At 43.5% G+C, this 26,544-nt stretch overlaps 1 protein-coding gene across 5 annotated transcripts in view; it reads right to left on the bottom strand.

The window, feature by feature from the left end:
- The window catches only part of FARP1 (FERM, ARH/RhoGEF and pleckstrin domain protein 1), a 200,720-nt gene that overhangs the window by 8,279 nt on the left and 165,897 nt on the right, over positions 1–26,544 (bottom strand). For 3 of the 5 annotated variants that reach the window (XM_030234265.2, XM_050985889.1, XM_018908781.3), the window contains exons 14-21: positions 23,422–23,612; positions 21,839–21,928; positions 19,559–19,692; positions 10,472–10,553; positions 7,587–7,824; positions 5,472–5,602; positions 2,371–2,439; positions 335–424 (exon numbers count right to left, since the gene is read on the bottom strand). In XM_030234265.2, the coding sequence (XP_030090125.2) occupies positions 335–424; positions 2,371–2,439; positions 5,472–5,602; positions 7,587–7,824; positions 10,472–10,553; positions 19,559–19,692; positions 21,839–21,928; positions 23,422–23,612 (1,025 nt within the window). The remainder of the gene's footprint in view (positions 1–334; positions 425–2,370; positions 2,440–5,471; positions 5,603–7,586; positions 7,825–10,471; positions 10,554–19,558; positions 19,693–21,838; positions 21,929–23,421; positions 23,613–26,544) is intronic. The other 2 variants (XM_050985358.1, XM_050986367.1) reach the window with 1 other exon arrangement.

Below are 26,544 nucleotides of genomic sequence, written 5' to 3'. Positions count from 1 at the left end.
ATTGTTGCTACTGTTTACTTGTCTTGTGTGTGTCTACAATGAATTACTTGTAAGAATCATGGTCAAATGAATGGTTGAAAAAAACAAAGAACCCATCTCCAGAGAATTCTGCATTGTGAGGAAGCAGCCCTCAAAAATGCCTTTTCCCCCCTCGCTTTTGCTATGTGATCACCTCTGTGCAGAAGGCTGCAGGAACAGATGCTGAACCCAAGACAGATTTAGAGGATACCCCCTTTGCTGCTGTTTTCAGCCCAACACAAATCCATCAAGCAATTAAATGGGACCACAACTGGCCACTTAAGCACAAATTCCTTTAAGTTCTCACAATACTTACTGTCATGCCATACAGCTGAAGATGCCCATGGACTTTAAACTGATTGGATGCTGTCAGGCCCCTACTTGTGTACAACAGGATATCATTAAACTAAAAAGCAAGGATAAGCATCATTAGAATGGTGTTGGCTGGCATGTATGTATGTGAAAAAAATTAAAAGAGAACAGTGAATACAGGAAAGTTGAGTATTTATATGGCAGTCCTAATTAATGAATCCAAAATATTGGCTTCCACAATATTCCACTACCTAGTGTTAGCACCTGTTATCTTCCCTGCCCTCCTTTCTGGCTAGTTTTAGGTATGTTTCCATAATTTTCCACTGGATATTTTCTGATGCCTTCTAATGTTCCCATTGTGACCTCTGGGTCAGAACTACCAAGCCACAACAGTGGTGAAACAGAGCAGTACATTTAATACATTTCACACTCTGCTGCACTTTGAAGCTGTGGAAGGTGTGTGCTTCACCAATATTTTCTCCTGTTTTGAGAGAAAAGATAGGTAAACCTGCCCAAGAGGTGTGTCCAACTCAGCCCTTATAACCAGAGTGGCTGTCTTTTACTCCCCATATTCAGAAGGAAGCTGGGAGACCTTTTTTAAGGTAGATGGTTTTATGTTCAAAGTACCAAGGTGAAGAGACTGAAAATCTCAATTTGTAGAGCTTCCTGCAGGTAACAATTGTCCAAAGCATGTCAAATGACGGCCTGCATTTTGTTGCCATAAAACAAACAGAATATTTTCACTGGGCCACCTGGGTCAAAAGGTGCTTTTCTCAAACCAGATGATTGCATCAAGAAAATCACACTCTATGGTGTGAAAAAGCTCTTAACACAGACCTCTACAATGCAGCAGCAGTAATTCATGAAACTCTGTGGATCAGCCACTAGAGGGGGATTTAATTATGCCAATGATTACACGTGTGTTTGGGATCCCACAGTACTGACATGGGATTTTACCTCCAAATAGATTCTGGTGCTTAAGACGGATAAAAGACTTCTTTGACAGTGAAAACAACTAACTTGAGAGTGTTGCTTTTATTGTTCTATACAGGTATAGCATCAAGGCATCATCTAGTATCTGTTGGTATGCAAGAAAATAGGCACTGTATTCATTTAGGCTTCCTCTTCAGTGCCTTTAAAGGCAGAGGATAATCCTACTCAGGTAGATTTATCAGGTTATATTTCTGGCTCATTTAAAAGATTAAATGCCAGACAACTTGTAAAATCCAGCACACTCACAAGCTTTTCTACACAGCCATTGCCTTCACCTTTAGCACACAAGAAGCCAAAGAAGCATTCTTCTGCCACACTGCACTGACTCTTCAGGGTTTTGTGTACTAAAAAATCTGTGCACTCTGCTGGGCTCCCCAAGGCCCCAGCACCAAGGGCACAACAGCAGTACCATGAGGAGCTTGGGAGCAAATCAGCTGGCTGGGAAGAAAAGAGAGGAGGAACTATCCAGTGGACTCTTGTTAATCAGAGACCGAGTGGGATCATCATAATGTCAAACTGGTTGGAGAAGACAAACTTCCCTAGTACAAAATGTGCAAAATGCATCTCCAAATACAGGCAGGTCCATCAACATGCTGGGGCTTTGTGTTGGAATTGGAAGATTTATGGAAAAATTTGGTTCTGTAATGTGTTCTGAGAGCATTATGTGAATTACTGTTCATATCACCAGGAGTCACTCTTTATCTTCTTTTCTGAATATGATCACTATCCCTGGTGCCACTTTTCATTTTGTAATGATGCTGCTTTTATTTAAGACAAGGAGCAAGGAGGTATTATTTTATCATTATACTCACACTGTCATATCAAAAATAGTTTTCTCTTTGTAAGAAGCAGTTACAAAGAGAATATTGGATTTGAACAGAAATGTAGGTTCTTAACAACCAGCTGCATGGGTGATGTACCATATTAATTTAAATAAGGCTGTTTAAAAATATTTACTGTAATTCAAAATTAAAGTCTAACAGTTATGTCTAGTAGATGCTTAGAGTTACATTTCATTGTACAAAGAAAAACTTTCTTCTTGCTTACCAGAAAAAACATCCGTTGCTGTAAACCTTTTCCAGACAACTTACTAAGACTGCCCAGCCTAATAAACTCCTGTGAGAAACAAATACAAGACAAAAATTTATCTCCTGCAGAAATGATTATTTTTTTAGTATGTAAACAGAAATATGACTACTTGGCCATACAAACTGACTTGACTGTCAGTTACTAAGACTTTTAATTTTATTAAATATGTTAGAAATCTAATTTACAGGATAATTTCTGATTATAACTGTCTTTAGGATAAACTCCTTTCATTCATATTAAGGAAATTCAGCTAAGCAAAATTGTTTTTACCTGACAATATCTCCTTCAGACAACTCCCTCTTTCCTCAGTTTTTAATGAGTGTTTTTCACAGCACAAATGACATAAAAACTAATGATATATGTGTTCCTGGTTAGCCACTGGTAATCTTCTGTGGTGCATATGCTGGTTTATACTGCTCTCATTCACTGCAGTGTAAACCAGCTACACAACTCATCATCATCATTAGCAGCAGACAAAGAAAGACATTTGTCTGGCAGTGTGAGTTATCCCAGCACCATCCATGTCATATAATCAGCACATTAATCCACACCATAGTGTTTAAGAATGTTTAGGGGTGGAAATAGAGGAAAAAAACATCTGAAACTTTCAAAATGTTGGATTTCCTAGGCTTACTGTGAACTATGCAGTAACTCACCCTTGTATTTCTCTGAAACCCATGAAAATGTAATTTTTCTTCATTTCCTCCGGCTTCAGCTAAGAGGTTTATATTTATTTATTTATTACAGTCTTTCTAAGGTCATTCTACTCACAATTGTGGATGTAAAAACCTATATAAAGCACTTAACCAGCTGCATCTTAGGAATAAATTGGCTCAGATCAACCTGTTCAGAGAAACAATGCGAACGCCTTAGGCTTGCTTTGGTGTGTCCAGTCCCTCCACCTGAACTGCTGAGGGGCTGAAGGGTGGAAAAGTGGCTAGAGGAGCTTAGCCCTATGCCACAGTAGGCTCATGGCACCAGAGAGGCCACAGGAAGCTGCTGTTGGCCACCAAGGAGTATTAATCATAACTAGGGCCATGTGGTACCACCTGAGAGTCCCTGGCAGGCTGAGCACCAGCATGGCCAGCGGTGGGGACTGCATGGATCCAGAGCTGCAGGTCACTGCCACCTGCAAGGACAGCCAGCCACGGGGGTTTTCACAGCCAGTACAGGAACCAGCTCAGCAGCAGCAGACATCCTGCTCTGGACAACCTGAAGAGGATGGGGTTACAGTGGCATTTGCCTCCCAGCCCTGCCTGCACCAGGGCAGTGACTTGAGTCAGAGCCAGAAGAACAGCCAAGGGCTAGAAGCAGCAACATCCTGGGCATGTGCCAGAGCATGGTGGCCAGTGCTTCTTGTCTTGGCAGGGAAACAACTTCTGCCCCCCATCTGCCTTTTCCTTGAACTTCCTAGGACAGGAAGACTGCTCAGACTTTAAATAGACTAGGGTAGCAGAAACCCCCGATGACAGCATTTAATTTCATGTGATAGAGAGATGCAGAGGCTGTGAAATGTCCCGAGGGACTTGCCAAGGATGTGAACAGTCTGTGGATCACTAGAAAGAAACATGAGCTGTGGCAGCTGCTTGGAGACAGGCAAGAGGTTTGGAGGGAGTGGGGAGCAGCCACAAATGCAGAAATACCTGTGCTCAGCACTGCCTTCCCAATGGCACATCAACTTCAAACTCGGCTGCAAGTTCTGGTTTTGTGTATTACACACAAAAGTCAAGGGAGTGGGAAGGAAGCTACTTCAGCAAGAGACAACTCTCAAGTTTGCACACACAGATACATGTGCCTAAGAAAATAAAAAAGGCTACAAATATTACACTGTGGGTCATTTGTTCTGAAATGAGCCTTTGATTTTAAAAAGGCGTGATAAGTAAGAAAGAGAAGTTGGTACTCTTATGGCACAACTAAAAGTGTTTACTTAAGGCAACACTGTCTCAAAAATTATTGCCTGCTGTTACACATAGGCTGAAGAGACTGCTCCTCCCCAGGGCCATGAGTTTCAAAGCAAGGCATGGTGAAAGGGCTGAAGTTCTTCCAGCACAAATGCCTTACTCGCCTTTAATCTGTCAAGCTCTAGCATCAAGGGCTGGGAAAAGAAAATAAGAGCAGCATGAAGAAATGTGCAACTGCTCAAGCTCTGAATGCTGTGATAAATGCTACATTTTTACTGCCTCTGTTGTAAAAGATGTTTGGAATTGCCTAAAACTGTCCAGATCTATACAAAAGACAGAACTTCAAAAGTCAATAAAAGGTAATAAAGAGGATTGCCTTTTCTGCTTTAAAGGTGCTGTTTTCTATGGTGTGCTGGTTTTGGCTGGGGTAGAATTAATTTCTTCACCATAGCCTGTATGGGGCTGTATCCTGGATTTGTGCTGGGCACAAGTAGCTGAACACAGGGTGGATAATAAAGAGGTGTTTTTGTTATTGCTGAACAGGACTTACACAGAGCCAAAGCCTTTTCTGAGTTTCCCACTGCCAGCACTGGTGAGGGAGTTAGAGGCACATGTGAACTTGGGAGGAGCCACTGCCAGGACAGGTGACTCAAACTGACCAAAGGGATATTCCAGACCATGTGACATCATGCTCAGTATATAAAGTGGGGGCAAGAGGGAGGAAGGGGGAACATTTGAGGTAATGGCGTTCGTCTTCCCAAGTCCCCATTACACCTGCCCTGCTCCCCTGGGACTGCTGAACACCTGCCTGCCCTTGGCAAGCAGTGAATTAATTCCTTGTTTCGCTTTGCTCCTGTGCATGGCTTCTGCTTTCCCTATTAAATTGTCTTTATCTCAGCCCATGAGTTCTCTTGATTGCTTTTACCCTTCTGATTCTCTACCTGTCCTGCTGTTGGGGCAGTGAGCAAGCAGCTGTGTGGGTCTTGGCTGCTGGCTGGGGTTAAATCATGACATTTGGCATGACTGTGTTTACATCTGAGAGTTTTTGGTGACAGAAAAAGGTTCAGATGATGAAAGGCAATTTCACAGGTGCCCCTAATAAAACATACCTAATGATTTGAAATGGTATCAAATCTTAATCACAACTCTCTTACTTACCCTTCCGGGGATCACCAGATTGTCCATGCCTATCAAGTCTTTCTTCAGTTCATGCAGCTTCTGGAAGTTCTCCATCTTTATCATATTGCCATGGAGCTGAGCCACCATTTCAGAAATCTCAGCCAAAGCAGCTAGATGGACAAATCCATAAAGTGCTTATTAAAAATTTAAAAGAATGTTCAAAAAGAAATATGGCTTTTGTCATCTCAAGAACCTTCTTGTGCTACTCTTCTCCTCTACAGCATAAAGCTACTCAGGCAGACTAAAACCCACACAAACTCTGGACATCATCTTATGCAGTGGATGGGGTGGAGTGCTGTGATGAAGACAGTCTATTTCCCAAAAATTTGCCCTGCTTTAGCCACAGCAACTGTGGCTAATAAGAAGAGTATCATCAATCCAGAGCACCAGTGAATAGATTCTCATAAAGGACTTAAATTCCTACAACTCTGATCAATCTAGGGATGTTCTTTATGCTTCAAAAAAATGCCTTTTCCCTCTGCTTGCAGTACACTGGGCCAGGTCTGTATTTGAAAAGAGCAGGAAATGACAGTGTCACTTATTGTATTATTTCAGATGGCAAACACCTTGGGGCATGTTCTCAGTCCCACCAACAAGAACACCACTCAGTCACATCATGGCCCTACTCCTTTCTCTCCAGAGACACACCCACTCCCTGTGCCATCATGTGTGGGAGCACCAACCTTGACACACCTGGCTGGGTGGGCAGGCTCTGAATGGGCCAAAGACATTGACTGACAGCACCAGAAGAGCAGCTACAGCCATGTGTGTTAAAAACCCACAGTCCCATGAACAGCAACAGTGGTTCCATCTTCTTTCATCACTGCTCAGTACACAGTTCACCCACCTGCTAGTGGGAGACTTATGCTCTCTTCTGGGATTAAATTAACTTTTTTTTTTTTGCTTCCTTTAGACTCTGACCTTTAAAAAGAGTCTACAAACACCTTAGTAAGAAACTGATCCTAAAGTGATGGGGTCTCTAAGTCACACTGTCCTCATGTTGTCTTATTTTCACCTGTGAAACCTGTGTTCATATCCATTTCAAAACTGAAGCAGGAATCCTGCTACACTCTCTGGGGAGAGGAGAATGGACACATCATCCTCATGCCCTGGCCTTGGCTGAAAGGCATCCAGGCACTACTCACTGCCTTCTTTGAGATCATTCAGGGAGCAGAGACATTTGGGCCAGCACCTGTGTCACACAGCACCCCAGTGTCACAGGTCTCTGTGGCATTTCCTACTGCCACAGGTCAGGTTAGCTCTGCATGCTGTGCACTGCCTGCTGGGGGTCTCATCCCACAGAATCTGAGGGAGCTCAGCTGACATGCAATGCCTGGGAGCAGTGCTCAGCACTGCTGTGCCCAAGTTCTTCCATGGATCTGCACCAATGCACCAAAGACAATGGAGTTATCCTCAAACACACACAGCTTACAACAGGTGTGAGGGGTGGCTGCACGGGGGATGGAGAACAAACCAGCAGAAAGAAATGGCAGGCAGTGAGTTCAGGCTACAGGAGGGCAATTTCTTCATGTTCAAAAAAAAACCCAAACAACCCCAAATCCAAAACCAGCCCATGCTGGCTGCTTTGAGCTCCTGAAACTAATCACGGAAATGGTAACAGAGCAAACTGTATCCTTGGAAAAGAAGACAAATAACACTGAAAGACATAATAACAGCATCCCTACTGGGTCAGACCAAGGGTTCACCTGGGCTAGTATTTCGTGTTATTAGAGGATCTCTAGGGAAAGCTAGGAACAACACAAGCACATATGGTATGTTCCCTGTGCTCTCTCCATCCTTCCAACTGTTTTCAGTTCAAGAGACTTCCTGAACCTGCTGGCATTTCTGTGTGTTTAAGAATCCCCAGCAGAATTCTCTTTCAAGTACCTGCCCAGACTGCAGCATAATGTGTATAGAAAAGCATCCTCCTGTTAATCCTACTGTTTATGGTGTTCTGAGTGGTGGATTTTGCAACTCAATCCTCTTTTTATGTAGGCTTTAAAAAAAGATTTTTCTTTCCTCCAGCCATACACCTCTAATGGATTTGGATCTCATTCCCCAGCTCTGGGAACTGATGTCTTTTCTCTTTCTTACCTCTCGAATCCCTGAAGTCCATGTGGCTTGGAGGGTAGTGCTTGCAAAGCCTCTCCATTATCTGCTTGTAGTGCATAAGCCTGTGCAAAGGTCTGAGGAGGAAGGTATTGAGAGGCAAGTAGCAGACTTTCTGTAGCTCAAAATCTCTGCAGAAGTTCTCCAGCTTGCGGGAGTTCTTGATCCCATTCTCCAGCTCCATTAAAATCTCATTGTGCTTTCGCAGGTGAATTGTCAGTTGCTTTTATGCATGAAAGAAAAGAGAAGGCTCTTAACAATCACTGAGAGACATGACTCAGCCCATACCTAATCCAATAACACATCCAACTAGCACAGCAGTGGGGATTTTGCAAACAAAATCTCTGTACAACACAATGGTTCTGATATTCACTTGCCAGGGAGAAAAGGCATTACTCATTTGAAGTAGACACCCCCACCCCCTCTGCATTCACAGGAAAACTAAAGTACATAATTCAACAAAACTCTCTAATCAGTGAGAAATCCAAAGGCAAGGAGATGACAGGAACACAGATCATGCAAGTAGGTGCAATGCAGACAGCCAAAAAATGTGAAAGGGATTTTCTAAAAGGATGAAGGGATTTAGATGCCCCAGTTTCCCTTTGGTGGTTTTGGGCCACAGAGATGCAGGCAAATGGACTGCTGGCTTCTGCTCTCCTCTTATTAATGAGAAGCTGCAACTCCTTGGAAGCTCAACAAACACAAAACCAGAGGCATTGCCTGATAGAAATGGGTATGTTACAAGCTCTTTAGCCTTAGACTACATCCTCTCCTTAATGCAGTCTCTAAATAATCCCACTGGCAGCAGGGGAGCTGCACACCAGCAATGAATGAGGTTTGCATTAAATATGTAATTCCATTTAGGTCTCAGTATCACAAGTATTCACAACTCCCCCTTAAAACAGTTCAGCAGTATTTTTTTTTAACATATTACACAGGGTATTAATTATGTTTTGAAAAAGGTAAACTGGTTCTTCAGGATGTACAGAGCTTCTCTGAGCAGTCAACTGAAGTTTTCCTGTAAATGATAGAATATTAAGCAGCAGCAAAAAGAAACTGAAAGCATAAATTGAACGGACTTGAGAAGAAATACTGTCTTAATCTGAGGTTTATGCTTTTTGACACATTTCCAGTCAACTCTCTCTCTCCTGTGATTTGTGACATGTTTACCAGAAACATACCTTCCCTAGAGCCAAACTGCTTCCTCCACACACTGCATATTCATTTTACAAGTCTGTAACTCAGGAAAAGACACAGCAGACCCTCTGGGCTACCACAGAGACTACCCATTAATTACTTTTCTTAACTTCTTTCCTATGTTAATTAAACACAGAGTGTCAGTTTGCAGATCTTTTAACAGGTCTCATGATAAATAAGTACAGTTTTTACTAACTTTATCTCTGTTTCTTGTACAGTTCTTCTAAGTTAAACTGGCTTTTGTCTCTTTACTCCACCTATCAGTTGATCAGTGGTGGTGGATCTCAAAGCAAATGAAGTAAAACCCTTTAATGGGAAAAGGAAAATGGGAAAGGTGAAAGTACGCTGCCAGGTCTAAGTTGCAGTGAGGACTGTACACTGCCCTTAAACTAGTGACCCAGAAGGACCTGCAGACAGCAAAGGAGACACAATTTAATGTTGCAAGATACCAAGAACAGAGACAAAGTCTGTCCAAAGCTCTCTGGTATTCTAAAAACTGTTTGTGAAAAGCTGCATCCTTCTTGAGAGCAGAGATGGAGGTAGAAAAGTCCCCTCTACATTTCTTCCAAGGTACATGATTTACATCTTGAGGGGAAAAAGCAGTTCCTGGCTAAGTACACTGCAGAGATAGTGAGGCTGCCTTACTGGTGACAAGGCTGGCTGTGTTGGGGATGGGAAATGGAGCTTTCTGTGCTCCCTTTTTCTGATCTGCCACATAATCGCTCGTGCGTCACTTCGCTTCCCCGCGTCTCTCTCTGTCCTTTGGAAAGACAAACTGAGTCCCAGCCAGCATCTCAGGAGAGCTGTAATGATTAAAGTGCCCTTTCCTCCAGCCAAGGACTCAAGGCTGCTCCATTTACTAACTGCAGAATGCCCAAGTGGCCATCCCCAAGGAAAGATTTATCGGAGAGTTCCAACACCACTCGCAGAGCTCGTGCTGACGGTGAAATGCCGTGTTCTGCCCACACTGACCTGGAGGTGTGGATACATTACAGTAAGGTGAGCTTACAGCCACACTGCACAAATCTGCAGAGCTTTCACAGGCTCCTGTGCCTGCATCCCATGCTGTCTTCTCAGTAACACAGAGCATTGAGAATACTGCCCTGGCCAGACTTTGCTGAACATTACACCTAGATTTATGGTTCAGACGTGTATTTTTACTTCTAGTTTTAAAGGCATCAGAGGCAATTATTCTCATGATTCTAAAACCTTTCACCTAACTTGGCACTCTAGTGCACAAAGAGAACTCTACCAAGTCAAATACTATCCAGCTTATGGTCACTAATCCTGCAATATCTTAACATGAATATTTGCATGAAAAATAGGCACACTCAGCATTTGAACAGTCTCTTCAGCCACACAAATTCCAATGCCTTGCCTTCTTATTTGAAGGGAAAAAGAACTGGAAATGAAATATTCCTGAACTTTTGTGTTTGCTGCTTCTCTTCTTAGGAGAGTGGAGGAAAGGGGCTCGACAATTTAAAATCAGCCTGCAATTCTGAAATCCCAGGGAAATCCACCAAATGCTTGCTACATCATCAAAGGAAACTTTCATAGCATGAGCCTTGATTACAATTGGCAAAAACCAGGACAAGAGGCAACATCATAAGAAAATGAAAAGCATGCTGAAGTTAATCCATGTCAAAGCTTAGCAGTTATAGGATCATTCCTACCTTCATACTCTGAATGTTCTTCAGCATAACATCTCCGATTCTTTGGTAATCTCCTTTAATGTGAGCATTAGAGCGGCCTTCCCTGTCAGCAACAGAAATGCCACACACTTCAGTCATGCAATAAAACTGCATAATCACTTATAAGCACTGAAACTCAATAGATCATTGCCTTTCAAATCCTGACCCCCATGCTCCTTCGCTCAGAAGCTTGTGAGGAATCTTCCTGACAGACCTGTAATTCCCAGGTACAGCACACCCTTCACCCAGCCTGCCTTTCACTCCTAGCAACAGAGAGGGCAGGCACTTAACAGAAGGATTAGACTTCTAAAGAAAATTGCTAGCATTTTTTAACACACCAGAGAAGGCTGGAAATGGTTTGGGGAAAAAGAAGGCATCAGAGTCCCTTGAGAATATGTGACCTCAGAGCAGAAGGTTAATTCTGCTCAGATACAATGCTGAACCCCAGAACAGGACCTGGGGGGGGTCTTCTTCCTCTGAAGAGTTTTCTGCTTGTGCAAGGGACAGTGGGGCCCAAAAAAAAAAAAAAAAAAAAAAAAAAAAAAAAAAAAAAAAAAAAAAAAATCCATGCTGGCAGGAATTTCCATTCAGTACTTCACTTATGGTATTACAAATGCAATGTGCTGCCTCCCACCCAGCCAGCTGCACTTTGGTGAGTGCAGCACTTGGGAGCGACACTGCTCCTGATAAAAGATACCCCTGTATCTAAATCCATGTGTGAGACAGGCAAGGACACCACGCTCTGAGTGAAACCAAACATGTGCTTTTTGAAAACATGGGAGGAAAAATCATGACTGTAAGAAGCTGTTACAGACCTGTTCCAACAAAGCTATGCTTTCAAAAGAACATCACTAGGACTGTGTGGGGACAAGCACTGTCCCCCTCCCCTTTCCAATTTTACCTTTAAACAAAGAGACTCCACAGATAAAGAAGGGATTATTCCATGTTCATTTGAACATCACCCAGTTTCATGGGCTGTCTTTAATAATTTCCTGTTGTGTGTTTTCCTAGTGTGTTAACACTCACATGCCTATTTAGGCAAGGAAAACCTGTACTCAACAAGATTTTCAATGTTTTTTTCCTGAACCCAAAGGCTACACCGGGGTATGAAGTTGGGTTGTGTCAGTGGTAACTTTAATTACCATCACTGTTTTGCAAAAACATTATGTCATATAAACACTGTCATGGTCAAATAATGCCTGAGCAATGTCTAAACTGAAAGTACAATTTCTGTCTTCAGGAAGCCTCTGTCTGTCAAATCATCTCCACTCTGTGCTGTTCCTTAATCCTCCCTTCCCCCATGACATGCCCATCCAGCAGCTCTCCCCACTGAGATTTCCTGACAGGTTGTAAATAAAACCTTCCAGCCACTAAAGCTCTGCTCCAATTGGTGCAGATCCAAGTGCCCCTGATTGAAAACCACAACCATTTGGAGCCCTAGGCAGAAGCCCCACCCTGGCAGGAAGCAAGGGAAAGCCACCCTGTGCCCATGAGGCCAGCATGCAGCATCCCCTCCCAAATGGTTCATGCTGGCCTCTATACAGAAGTGTCAAAGCCAGATGAAACTGTGCTGCTGCCAGCAGTGGCATGGGATTCAGCAATTATCTCTACAAGAATTCTTGCTTTATGTGTTATTCTCTCATTCTCTGGCACTACCTGGATCCATTTCCATGTGTCTACATTTGATTTAATCTAATGGACTTTGGCAGTTTTGTACCTTTTTTGAGTATGAAATATATGCTTATCTATTTACTGCCAAGATAAATATTAGGTACATCATTACAAACTGCTTTTTCTAAATAGACACTGCTCTTCTGATCTGAAGGCTACAATACAGACTGGCTAGAATACACAGTGCCAATGTCTTATCTACTAGCTGGCTACTTGGAGGCTGAGCCCAAGCCTACCAAAGTCACAGTGAGTGCTTCCAACACCTAATAATTAATGGGGCTGTTCATGGAACAGTCAGGTCCTTATTTCCTAAAAGCTGACCTGCTGGACCCTCTTCAGTCATGCAATAAAACTGCATAATCACTTATAAGCACTGAAACTCAATAGCTCCTTTCTTTTCAAATCCTGACCCCTCTTCAGCACCACCAGCACTGAGTGCTTGCACAGCATCTCACCACATCAGTCACACACGTCAGGAACGGTCCCCCTTCATCAGCCTCAGCCACAGACTTTTAGGGCTTTCAGAACTTACTCTGCATCTTGGCAGAGAGACAGAGACAGAGAGAAGGGGGTCCCCAGAAGCAGCAGCCTCACTCCAGCTGTTGGCTGAGCAGTGAGGAGCTGAATGCCACCAGAGCCCTCAGCCCAGGCTGACACCCGTGCTGCACACAGATGCATCCTGCTGGAAGAAATAAACCCAGGCTTTTCTCAGGAGAAAATACAGAAGTGTGATGGCTGCATACTGCTCCTTGTTCCAGCCACTCTTCTTGCTTTAGTTACTTATTTCCAGGCAAGTGAATTTCCCTTGCAACAGAGATGATTTTCCCACTGGAGATGGTGCACAGGCATGTAGGCTGTGATGTGGACAGAGAGGCAGGGAAAGCTGAAACTGGGCATGAGGGAACACGAGAGCTTCCCATCTGCCTCCTAAAACCCAACCTCCACTCTGCCCCAGCTCCATGCTGGGACCCCAGAGCAAACCCTAAACTACACTGCCATCTTCCCCAGCTCCTCAACATGCAAATCCCAAGAAAACAAGAAACACCAAGAAAAGAGCATCCAAATACACAGAATATAAAAGGAAAACCCAAACACACAACACATCAGATGATTTCTTACTGCTGCAACAGCCCAAAGCACAGGAGCACAAAAGAGAGTTCTCCCTGTGGTGTATGTTTTGAATAACAACACTCAGCTTGCTGAGAGGGAAGAAGCTACTCATTTGCTGTGCATCAATGGCTAAATTGTTCTTCCTACTCCTTGTTTTTACGGGTCACTGTTTGAACATGGTATCTATCTGCCAGTGACAAGGGAAAAAACTCAGGGCCCAGGGTCTCACAGCTTTTCATCAGGAGCTGATTGATGATGCCCATCTCCACAGAAGATGTAGGAGCAGCTTTCCCCATGCATAATGTGCCCTTACTCCACTGACATTGTGGGGAGGTCTAAAGCCACTGAAAATCATGATAAAAAGTGAGGATGTTATGATCTTATAATGAGGATGTTATGATCTTATAATGAGGATGTCATTATAAGATCATTTCCCATTTTTATCCAAGTAGCCCCTTCCTTTTTACAGCAATGCAAGTGTACAATAGCAAGATAAGAGAAGACTGCCTTACACCTGGCAAAAAATTAAGACATTACCTTATATATATATATTACTCCAAACAGCCACCAGCTTGACTTACAGGGACTACACAAGCAGCCCTGTGATTTTCTAGTTACATGAAGTTTTTAGTGTATGTAATTGAAAAAATAATAGAAAGGAGTCTCAATTTAGCCCATACCCTCAATCAGAAGGAACAGAAATTCAATGGGGATGGTGGAAAGGCAAAAAAGAAGAGGAAGATACCTCAGTAAAGATTTTTTTTTGAGGCAAACACTGAAGTCTTTGATTGCAGCCCTTGAATTGCAGCCAAAATAATAATAAATCAATTGTAACAAATTATATTTACAATGTGTGACCTTGTGTTACATGCTCAGGAACTGCCTCCTGAATATCATAGCTGGTTCTTTGAACAGCTAGACACTTTGAAGTTTTTTATGACTTTACTATTAACTAAAGCTCTAATACTAAAAAATACCTTAAACATTCCCCATTACAACTGCCTTTTAAGTAAGAGGCATGTTTTGTTAATTGGAAAAGCAGAGCCAAAAAAAGCAAACACCCCTTTCCTTGCTCACAACCTGCTTCTTATTGCCCTGCCTGTCCCAGCCACCACTGCAGCTGGACTTTCAGCAGTGAGTGGTGCATGACATTGCTCAGAGCCTAAGAAATGCACTGCTAAAGCCATCAGAGCTTCCCAGAGTCATACCAAGCCTTTGGAGGGTGTGCATACATTTAAAGACTTTGGGATGGCTACCCCAGTTGTGGGAGAAACCCAACCCACAGCAAACATGCATCAGTAATGCTTTTAAACAGTAAGGGATCCAGCAAGTAACAGCACTGCATGAAAATGGGCAGCAAATGCAACAGCATTCCACATCTTGCTGTGGAACTGCCTCAGAGCTGACCCTGGGCATATCCTGCCAGGAGAGGCACAGACTGATGCAACATGGCTCTGACTAACAGATCCTGGATGTGCTACTTCTCTCCCATCATTTCCAGTTAATCTGGGCGTAGCACAGCTCCGATCCCCAGAGGTACCCAGGAGTGACCTCAGCAATGAAAACTATCCTCTCAAAATCGAGCCCAGGGTGCTGGCACCGAGCCCCTCTCAATGTCCTGGTCTCAGGAATCTGCAGTGCATACCTCAGAGGTTTGTCCTGCGGCACACACCTCACTTCTGTACACAGGACAAAGACACTTGTGCAAGTGCCCTCCTCGTGCCTCCCCAGCAGACAAGCAGAGCCAGCTGAGCAGCCAGCACGCTGCTTTTGAGGAGGCAGAGAAGGAATGCTGCCTTGTTTACATAAACTGTCTATCAGGCTGCTCCTCCTGAGCACAAGTATTTCTTCTCAAACAAAAAATGGTTAATAAATCAACGTTTGGCTCATCTTCCTGCACCTCCCTGAGTGCTTTTTTATTAGAGGTTTTCAATTTTGCTTCCACAAACCCTGATTGTGCCTTCTCCTTTCATATGCTAAGATTAAGAACCCTTTTTATTGCAAATTGCAGCCATACATTCCCATCTGGTAGCACTGAGCAGCAGCTTTCCTCAGAAAGATCTGCAAGTCAAACTAGCAGCTTCCCTGGGAGAAGAGGAGTCTGCCTGCACTCCTGGGAAGTACATAACACTTTTCTTTCCTAGCACATGGATAAGGCCCAAAACACAGATTTGTGCTGCCTGATGAGGGCATCCTTGGGCAGAAACAGCTATCCTGGCTTGCCCCAGCATTGCTCTCTATGCTGCTCAGTGGTCAGAAAAGGGGGATACTTATGGTTCTCCACTTTCTGTCATCATTTAAAGAAATCAGTGTGGAAACTTGCAATACATTTAACAGGGTGTGGAAAGATGAGCTCAATCCTTTTGGATGGAAAATGGTGCTTGTGGCCCAAATGAATAGCTTATTAAAGAGCTGAGGTAAAAGAAGGAGTAGAACCCAGCTCCTCCTGACTTCTCAGATTCAACCACCCAGAAGCTGATGAAGTATGTCACACTCTGCCTGCACTGCCCACACCCCACCCCTTCCTCCTTGCCATAAAATCTCACTGCTCTTGGGAAACAGGAGCCAGCCTAAAGTCACTGACATGTGCCTCCCATATTTTCTCCAGCAAAAAGGCTTGGGAACTCCTGGCCTTGCATCCAAAGCCTTGCTGAGGAGTCCTGGCAGCCAGGACCAGCATCTGATGCCCAAGTGCTGGATGCAGCTCCTCTGGCACTTGCTCACTGAACAGCAGCCCTGACATGTGCTGCTCCCTCTCCCACGTGAGGCAGCTTCCTGCTCTTCTCCTCTTCTCTTCCCTCCCTGTGTGAGAGGGCAAAGCACCATGCCTGCCTGCATGCACCAAAGGTTATCCTTCCTCTCCTCAAACCACACAGCCCCCAGTGGGGTATTTCACTTGCTCCCAGAACATGGGCAGCCTCCAGGGCTCAGCAGAGTTGTGGCAACTGAGGAGATTCATGGAATGCTTTACTGGCCTTGCAACCACACAGGCAGGGCTGAAAACATGGCCCAGAGCATGGTATCACTCATCTTCGGATGCTGTGCAATTAAACCACCGGGAATCTCATGGCCAGAAAGAAACTCTAGCTGAGAAAAATGCACTGCCTGCCTATATTCTGCAGCTGACTATTGGTGTCAGTATCAATCTATGTCATACCAAAAACTGTCACTAGGCTCTGGGCACTGAGACATGCTGCTCTTAGGAAATGCAGCACTGAAGAGAAAAATGGGTGAACTGTGTAAAGAAACAGATCAGACCTGCCAGAATCTATAGCCAGGTCAAAAGGATCATGGCCCTTAAGATGTTCTGTAGCAAACAGCCTGCCCCTGATTGAAGATTCAAACACTTCAGAAGCCTTCAAGCAAGCCAGAAATGCTTTTAATAATGTACACAACCTGAGCTTCCTCCAGCCAAATACTAAAAGTCTATAGATGTTTTAACAAATTAAAGGCATGGAGACATCTAACAATTGTTATGCACAATCCCCCCGAGCCTTGTTCTCACCCCAGCTCTTCTGCAGCAGCAGCAGCTTCAATAGGATGCAAGGCCTAAGAGAGCAGGGAATGACCTCCTGTTAGATCTGCCAACATGCAGCATGAAGTTTGAAACAAACCTTAGAGGACTGCACTTACGCCTGTGTAGAGTGAGCAGGCTGAGTTGCACTTTAAGTCAATAAAACCCAGCATCCTACTCACTAGGGGAACACAGAGGAGTGGCTGCAGGAGGCTCTCTCTCTCTCACAAGCTCCCACAGCACATGTTGGTACCTAGGGGTTTCCAGCAGCCTGATGAAGTCCACAACCCTTTCATTCAAAGGCCCTTTTTTTGTACCCTCTGACAAATGCAGAGCAAGCTCATGTCTCAGGACCTTCCTCCCCCCATCCACCTGCCTGGAAATTTAAGAGCTGAACTGGAGAGTCAGATTTAAATGAGCTGGCTTGAATCCTGCCCACACCTGCCTGCAGCTGTGCCCAGCCAGGCCCATGATTTATTTGCTGGGCAGCTGGGAGAGACCTGCCCTGAGGTGGTGAACACAGCCAGAGCCCTCTCCCTTAAAAACTCCTGGGGCCAAAGAGAGAGGCACCAATCTGGCATTGAGCTAAGTGACCTTGACCACGCTGCTGAAGGAACTCCCCACCACACTGCCACCACCTTCTTGTGGATGCTGAGGGGCTGTTTAATTTTGCCAGTCACTCTTTAATTAAACACTAATCTCTACAGGATAGAGTTTATTGCTTGTGGCTTATCTCAGCATCTGTGGCATTATACAGAAACATCAACACCTCCACAATAATACCTGGCAGCAAGGCTGCCTCCCTTCCCAAGGCATGTATTCACATCTTCCAGAACTTTAACAGCCACCACTGTCTGCAGCAGGGGTACTACAGCAGGGGCATCCAGGCTGCTGGCTGCAAACTGAATGCAGGAATGTGACTGCTCCTCTGTCAAGTGGTTCAGAGTGGCCAGCAGAGGAATCCCAGAGGGCTGACACTAACTGTGGAAGGACATGCAATAGCTGAGCTGACAAAATCAGAACGAGGTACCCAGCTGGGACAAAGTTACCTCAGCAGAATAGTTCTGAATAAATTTGGATTGCAAAGTAACTTTGTAGCAGATCAGCACTTTAAATCACTGCGTAAGTGCAGTTAAAATATGATATTAGAGGCTTTAAAATGAGGTTTACCACCCTGTGAAACTTTATGGGGAAGCTGAAAAACAGAAGGTTTACTCAGCTTGAAAAGGAGAAACAAAGTAAAACCAAGGAAAGTATAGAAGTCTAAATATTTTTTCTTTCTTTTACCATACCTTCTCTCCACCTACCACAATGTCACCTGTCCACAGCAGGCTGGTAGTGCAGCATCATCCAATTTTTGCAAAACATCTCACCTGAACAGGAGGTTTGCATCCACCTCTAATGCCACCAGGAGGATATAGGGAGTATCTCTATTTCCACATGTGCCCAGGAGTCAGCACCCAGCCAGATCAGACTGGTCTGATAGAGAGCAGAACTTGGTCCTTACTAACTGCATAAATTTCCCTTTTCTCACCACACACCTAAACCCCAGCTAGCTGGGGATGAACTCCAGCTACTGTTAATCTTACACCAAGGTTGAAGAAACAACCAGTATTTTATAACATCTGAAAGAGCCTTCTTGGAGTACCTGTAATAAATGCTGCTTAGGGCAGTGCAGTGAACACCAGTAGCAGCCCAATGAAAAAAAAAAATAAATTAAAAAAAAAATATTAGGAGCCAACCAAGTCCTGGGTGAGGGTGTCAGCTCTGAGAGGCAGTAGTACATTCCCCTCCTCCCAGAAAACACCTGCTAATTCTGCCACTCTGCAGGGTGGGTTTGGACAGCACTAGTCTGTGCTGTGCACTCATTAAATGATCTCAATACATCACAGGAGTTAAACTCCCATGCTCTGTGTGAGATTGTGCTTTGCTTTTGTTTTGATTCATTAGTTAAAGAGGCACCCATCTTAATTAAACTGATTAACACCCATTAGGTCTGCCTGCTCTGCTTTCACGTGATTTTCATTGTCACTTTTCTAACTGAGAAGGAAAAGCTCAGCTCCTAGAACCAAAGATAAGTTACAAAAAATGCCTACACAGGGCAGGACAATCTAGTCCAGACAGGTATAATCAGAGTGAGTAGAAGGCTCCTGCTTATGCTGCTGCCTCTGCTAAGATTTCAGTGGTCAAATGAATTAAGAGCCTTGCCAGGAAGAATTATTCACTTCATAGCTATTTTGTAAAAAATGCCATGTTTTCCTGTCAGTATTATGTTAAGAATAGATAATTTTCAAGCCCAGTGTCCTCTTCCAACACTCTTTCAATCTGTAGAGAGCACTGCAGGCCCTGTGAGTGTCACAGCTGTGATGCTGCAGAATGAGAAGCTGCTCTGTGAAATGCTCCCACCCTGTACCTATTTTGACAGAAACAGAACCTGGTCCTTTGCCTCTCCCTCTTTATTACTGATAAGCCTTGCTTGCAGCATGCTCTTCAAAGGAGCTGCCATGTAGAAACACTGACATTTGGCAAGGGAAAGCTTCATCCAGAATTATGATCTCATTTGCATATGTCTGTAACTGAGATATCTGAACAACAGAGTTTGTCAAGTAAACATGAACAAAGCAGGATTCAATAAACCTTGTCTGTTAATAACCAACATCTGTGGCTTTCACAAATTAAGCCCTACAGTAGATCACAAGGAGTTAGCAAAAAGGGAATGCAGAAATGCTAAACTGCATGAAAGAATACAGATAAATAACAATCGACAGTCTTACCACAGAGCGAGTCTCTGCTCAATTTCCTTGAGAAAACCAGCGTGAAATTTGTGCAAAGGTTCGAAGTTGGAGAAAATGAGATTTTTCAGTGTTTCAGGCATGCAATCCTCTTTACTCACTGCACTCTGAAACCACTACAAAGGAAAAAAGAAGCAAAATTATCAGTGGGTGGAATGCAGAAGGTATGATCATTTTCTGTCTTTATGTACCTAACCCAAATACTCCTAACAGCTAAGCCAGCAAGGATCTTATTTATCTGGCACTAGGAACACAACCCAGACTATCCCTGACATTCCTGTGTGCTGAACTGGTGCTCTTATCAGAGATCAGACCCTGCACAGCTGAAAAAGGAACTCCCTTCTCTTTTTGTCATCACTGATCAAATCTTGAAAATTCTTTTCAAACCCAAACTGGTTAGTCAACACAAACTGAATTTGCAAATGCTGCAGGTGCAAGAGAAAGAGCATTACAACACTTGTCAACAATTCAGTAAAAGCAAAGAGACATGCTCTGCATTTTCTTTTTGCCGAGTTCCGACTGAAATGCCTTTGGCAGGACTTGGCTCAGCGAGCACCCACGCCCCTGCTGCTGTGTGCACACAGAGGACATCCCTTTGCAAAGTGAGCAAGACACTGCTATCACAGAGCTGGAGTGGCAGTGACAGGCACTGTAAGGACTGAAACAGGCTCCTGCTCAGTCTTGCTCCATATTCTCTTTATTTCACCCTAACAGGCTATGGGTGACACAAAACCACAGCACTAGGCAGCTTGCCAAGGTAGTAATGCCTATTGTCTCCAACAGGGTAACACTGCTCACTCCTTACTGCCCTCAGGGGTTCCAGCTACCTGTGGTTGGCTTCCAGCAGTGCCTAGAAGGCTGCTGGGACCATAGCAGACTGTTAGAGCAGTCTTGCTTGACACTGCATCAGCTGGAGCTGAGCCAGAGCTGGGACAAAAAAAGATCCCTCCCAGGCTTCCCTCTCCCCTGCTTCATCTCAGCACCAAGCAGAACTAAAGTTGAAGCCCATCTACCAAGTCTCAAAATTCAAGCACAGCAGTTGTTCCTTTTCCAACTATGTTGGCAACTTGTTCACTTTCAGTGTCATCCTGGGCCAGTCATTTGTGGAGCACAAGCTGATACAATTGTATGCTAATCATCAGGCTCATCCCTCTTGGTCATCCAGCAAATTCAAATTTGCCTACCACAAGAATGATAGGATGGGGTGGAAAATGGGCTTTAGCTCTGAAGAGCTACAACTTTTTCTTTTTGCTGCCACTGGGTGAAGTACTAGATGAAAACAGCCTATCTGCTGTTGAGACTACAGCAATGACTGCAGACCTGTCCCAAGAACCTGGCCTCTTCTCTCAGCAGGCTGGCTTTCCAAAAAGCAAGGGGAAGTAGCAGTGGGGCCACAGCTACCCTGCTGCATGTAAAAACCATGCTCTATGGGCTCTCTCTAAGCTGGGGTCTGATCATCTGTCACGTGGGATCCTGGGACAGAGAAGCAGTTGAGGAGAAAGTGTGTCCCTGGTTTTCAGCTGGTCCCAACACTCTCCCCTGAAGCATGTCCTCCTTACAACACTCAACAAGGTGTGGGCAATGCACCTTTCTGGGTGATTTAAGAGCTGAGAGGTCTGGAGCTGCCCAAAATGCCATGAAGGGGTTTGGATCCAGTGCCATTCACAGAAAAATGGTTAATTCAGACCAGATCTTGCACACATTATTCTCAGAAGAGAAACAAGACTGTTGCTGTGTGTGCAAAGATGGCAGCCATTTGCCTTGGTGATTTTAACAATCACATTCTGATCAGATGCTACAGATGAATGACTTATTTAACACACAGTTTCACTTTCTGAAAAATCAGAATCATTCAAATAGGTACTCTGCAATATTTCATGTTAAATGGAGGGCGTTTAATACAGTAGAAAACATTTATATGTGCCCCTAAGGAGCTACTTCAGTTTTAAGAGAAGTCATTGAAAACCCACAGGCATTTTTAGTAATTACAACCACAAAGCATGAGAGCAAGAAAATATAACTGAAGTGTGTCCCAAGCTCCTCAACCTGATCCAGTTTCTTAGTGCATGTTACTAACCACAGAGCAAACCTCTACTCACTGATTCTCGTGTTGCTTCCTCCCTGGAGGAGAACTGCCCTGCACAGTAGAAGAGTAACCACAGTGCAGAATGCAAAAGCAGTGGGGATGTTAAATGGAGCAGATGAAATCCCAGCCCTGCCCAGAGCTTCCCGTGTTCTGTGCTGAGGCTCAAGCAAACATACCGATGTGATGACTTCAAGGTCCTTCAGGTATGTTCGCTCCGTGGTCGCCACCTCTTTAGCAATGAAGTAAGCTTTCTCAGTTGGGAACCTCTGTGAATTGCAAGCACATTAGGTTTTCCTCTGCTTTTATGAAAGAAAAAACTGCAGATAATAAATCACAAAGAGAGTTGCAAACCAGTGACCCTTGCTTGTGGTTATGCTGTGACTCATCCTTGAATGTTCCTAAGCCCAGAAGCCCTAAAAGCAACCCTTCCTTGCAAACACAAGAGAACAAGAACTTTCTGTGGGTTTTTGAGAGACTTCTTTTTCTGCCAAGACGATTTCTACTGCTTTGGGGTGCTGATGTTCCTTTCAGTTTATTTCTGGAGAAGGACTTCATGTTATGAAGTTCATGAAGAAATCCTTTGTAGGCTAAATGACCGTTTAAATCAAGTGTCAAATCCGACAAAATGACAAAAATTCGTGTCTGATTATTTAAAGTTTCATCATCAGGATGGTAATCCACAGGAAAAATACTTCTGAAAAAATTCAAATCTGTAAGATTTTCTTGGCTGGATAACCTAACAGTGGGAGAGGGGAAGGATTTTAGATTAGGCTACAGATTTAAAATTTCTAAACTCCGAAGAGCCAAAGGAACCCAGCTGATCTTCCTCTGTGCTGCTCAGGAAGCAAAAATTAAGAAAAATCCATCCACAGATATTCTTCCTTTGTTTCCTCCCTGAAGACAAATGATGCAGTGGAAACAGTGTGAATGCCCTGCACAGGGAGGCTGCGTGGGCATTTCCCAGTCAGAATGCACCCCCAGGAACCACCATCAGCTGGTGTACACAGTCACTGGCTGCTCTATCCCGGACTGGCACACGGAGTCCTGGCTCTATTAAACGATTCTCAGATTTTCTTCTTCTCAAATTTCTTTCACACATCTTGCTAACTATGCACGGTGGGAAAAGAGATCTTCCTTACACAAACTCCCACTTCCCAGTAAAGCCATCAGAGTTTCTTTCTCTCTCCTGAGATGCTCCAAGACGAGGAGAAAAAACTGAAACTGGCCACAGAAGGACAAAAGGAAGCCCCTCTCACCCAGCAGCAGAGGAGGGATGATACAGCAGGCACCCAGAACACCCTGGCTCAGACAAACACTTTATCTTCAGAAAGCAGTTCTGGATGTGATGCTTCCTTATGGTTTTGCTGCAATGATGGGTTTGAGCCAAACACTCCCAGCTGATTGCTGCAGGCTGTGGCTCAAAGAGAGCATTTTCTACTCCCACAACCAGATGCTCCCAGTGGTGCTCCCAGCAGAGACAGACTGGAGAGCCTGGGTTGGATATTCCCAGAAAAGGCTCAACACTGCTCCTTTTCTTTCTGTCTCCTGGAAGTTTTCTTTCCAGTGAGACAATGGAGCTGACTGTTTAGTTACAACAAACTACCAAACTCCATTCCCTAAAATCAAGCTCAGATTTACAGGACACCCCATCCAAACAAGTTCCTGAGGTTGCTTGGAACCTCAGGAGCAACAGGAACGACCCAGATTTATCGCAACACATCAGAGAGAAGAGAGACAAGGCCAACTTCATTCACCTCACCTTTCTTTTGACCTCTTCCTCATCCTCAGCCCTGATGCATGACGGGTCATTCAGCAAAGGGCTGACCAAGGGAGATGACTGCTTGGCATCAGGGCTCAAGTTTGGAGATAAAGTCATATTTGCCACTGATGGTCCTCCTTGGGAATTGATGGAAAGCTCTGAAAGGTGAGGGCTGCCAGTCAGAGAACCTGCTAAGAAAAATGATACAAGAGAAATCAGTTAGGACAAGCTTTCTTAAGAAAGTACCACAAGGAGTCATAATCTTAAATTGCAGCATGTGAAATTATGCTACAAGACACAGCCATCAGGGTCCTCAAACTAGCCCAAATGGCCTTGAAGCCAGAGAAACTGCATCCACTTGCATTCACCATGGGACTGGCTAAGTGTCTTTTAGCTGATAAAACTGGCTGAAATTACTATCTCTGTAGGGAAGGAATCAAGGTACAGATGACTGAGCTGCAGTTCTTTACCGTGGGAGGGGTGAGGCACTAGAACAGCTTGCTCAGGGAAGCTGTTGGCTGTCCCAGCCCTGGCAGCGCTCAAGGCCAGCCTGGATGGAGCTCTAAATAACCTGTTCTAGTCAAAGGTGCTCCTGCCCATGGCAGGGGGGTTGGAGCTAGGAGATCTTTAGGGTCCCTTCCAACCCAGGCCATTCCATGATTCTAAACATCGACTTAGTACTAACATTTCACCATTGTAATCCACTTTATAGAAAGAGAATAAATACAACAATACAGTAATTGTTCCAGGAGTGCCATTCTTTCCAGCAAGGTAGAAGTTCAAACACTCAAATCAGTACTTCATAGGGAACTATAGGACAAGTTAGTACAAATTCATCTAGTTGAGGTCTAGAGAAAAAGGATGACTTTCTAAAGAAGTGTTGCTGCTACGACCAGTCAGATCTAACATGAAGGGAGAAAACTACTAGTTCCCCAACGTCTACACACAACACGAGTATGAATATTATACCTTGTAGGTCTTTCCATGCTCCTCTGATTGTTTGGGATGGAAATGCTAGCATTACATTTACATAAGAAAAGCAATACTTTTAATGCACAAAGCATGACAATTTCAGATTTTCACAAAGTCCCATTTCATTTTGGATTAAAATATTAAAGAATTAGACAATTAGTTACACTTCCATGGATTCATATACACTAGATTAAATTACTGAAATTAGCATTTTGTCTTCTGGGAGGCAGCCAGATTAATGACTGCACAGAAAGAATGTTTGCCAAAAATGCCCAGTCTTCTCCCAGTTATCCCCTCCTCCATACATCTGACAATCTAAACCTGTTTTAGAAGAAGAATCTGTCATGTGGAAGAACATTTACAGTCTGTGCCATTTTGGCATTGTACATTAAAATCCAACCAAAAAAAAATGTGACAAGCTCTTGACTACCACAGCCAACAGGCTAAGATGAGATGTAAAGCACATACATTGCCACATATAATTAGGGTCAAATACAATTTACTATCATGTGATTATGTCCTCCCTAAATTATGATAGGTAAATGTTCCTGTTGCTAAAAAAACACAGCTGAGATACTCCATTAAGTATAATAAAAAATAAATATAATTAGGCCAGTAGTAAAACCTATTTATTTTCTGGAAGAACTCAAGCTTTATTGCTAGAACATGAATGTTTTCCAGTTCCAAACCAGTTCACGTTTATAAATCATTCCTTTGAAAAGAGAAGGAAAAAACAGCACAGTTATCAGTTTACGTAATCATGACAGTTATGTAGCCTATTAAAAATCAAAGTCAAAGCAGTAATTGTCTGAAATAAAGGTCTGTATCATTACAGCTAGCAAGAAAGGATTTACCAACAGTTTCACACTAAATCAATGTTCAGTGAAATTTGAGAAAATGCCACAGCTTGTTACACAAATGTCAATTTTATTGACACTAGCACACAACTGTATACAGTATTTTCCAAAGAAATGGAATTCATCATTGAGAAATAGTGAAACAGATTAATAGCAAGGTTGTAAGGTTAAAAGTACTTAACTACATTACAAAAGACATAAGAAAAGTGATATCACCTCAAACGTGGAAACAAAGAAATTCTGGCACTATGCCTGTCATACGACAGCGAATAAATGATTTGCACCTCTGTGAGAAGTTCACAGCATTGTAGCCTAGGAGTTAAATAGCACCTATCTGTGATAGATAGACAGAGATATATTCACATATCTATCTATAATCCTAAAACTAAGCTCTGATGTACTGTAACTTTTATCAGTACAACTCAAGTATTTCAAACTACAAAATATCAAAAGGACAATGAATTAGAGAAAGACACCCTGTATTATAGTTGGAAGACATTAACCTGGGGAAAGTATTATAGAAAGTATCACAAAAAAATGTGCCTGGTGGCTCACAGCACTGTGTACACACCCAACTGATAAAAGACTTTGCATGTCAATGCATCACTGACATTCTCAAAGTTATTTTGCAGCAAGCTGAAATGCTGCATCCTCCCTTTTGGTACCAATGTGGGCATGAGCAGTGACCAAACCCAAGCAGCTCCACCACCTACAAGCAAGAGCTCAGTCAGACCCCACTGAACAAGTGAAAACTGAAACTAGTTATAAGAAAGTGGCTGCATTATGAGAGGCCCTCAAAATGTCCTTACATTAGTTCATTCTGGGGCCTAATTACAACCAACACAGCCACAGACACCAACACCATGGATCTTGCTCTGGGAAATGTGGGAAACAAGTTCATTTTGGTGTGAAAAAGTCAGTAAGCCATGAAGAAATGAAAAAGGAGGTTCTTCCCTCCCCCATCCCCAATCAGTCAGGACACGTGTCATGCTGGTGGGCCATGGCAGTGCTGCAAAGCCACTTTCTCTTTTTCACAGAGGTGAGGAATAAATAACCTGAATTAACAAAGTGTTTCATCTGATCTCCTGCCACAGAAGAGTATATTCATACAGGCTCTACTTATCAACTACATACTGCAGAATATAAACAGAAGCAGAAGGGAGAAGACCAATCCTATTTACAAGTCACTGAAATCCCTTACAATTCACCCTAAAGGATTCATGGATTGACAAGCAATTATTAGCATTTCATTTGCCAGATAGCAAATGCTACTGCACACTGGAGGCCTAAATGG

Source organism: Serinus canaria, chromosome 1, assembly GCF_022539315.1.
Source record: "Serinus canaria isolate serCan28SL12 chromosome 1, serCan2020, whole genome shotgun sequence".
NCBI classification, from domain to species: Eukaryota; Metazoa; Chordata; class Aves; order Passeriformes; family Fringillidae; genus Serinus; species Serinus canaria.
The sequence above is the reverse complement of the archived record's forward strand: the minus strand, read 5'-3'. Positions and strand labels throughout refer to the sequence as shown.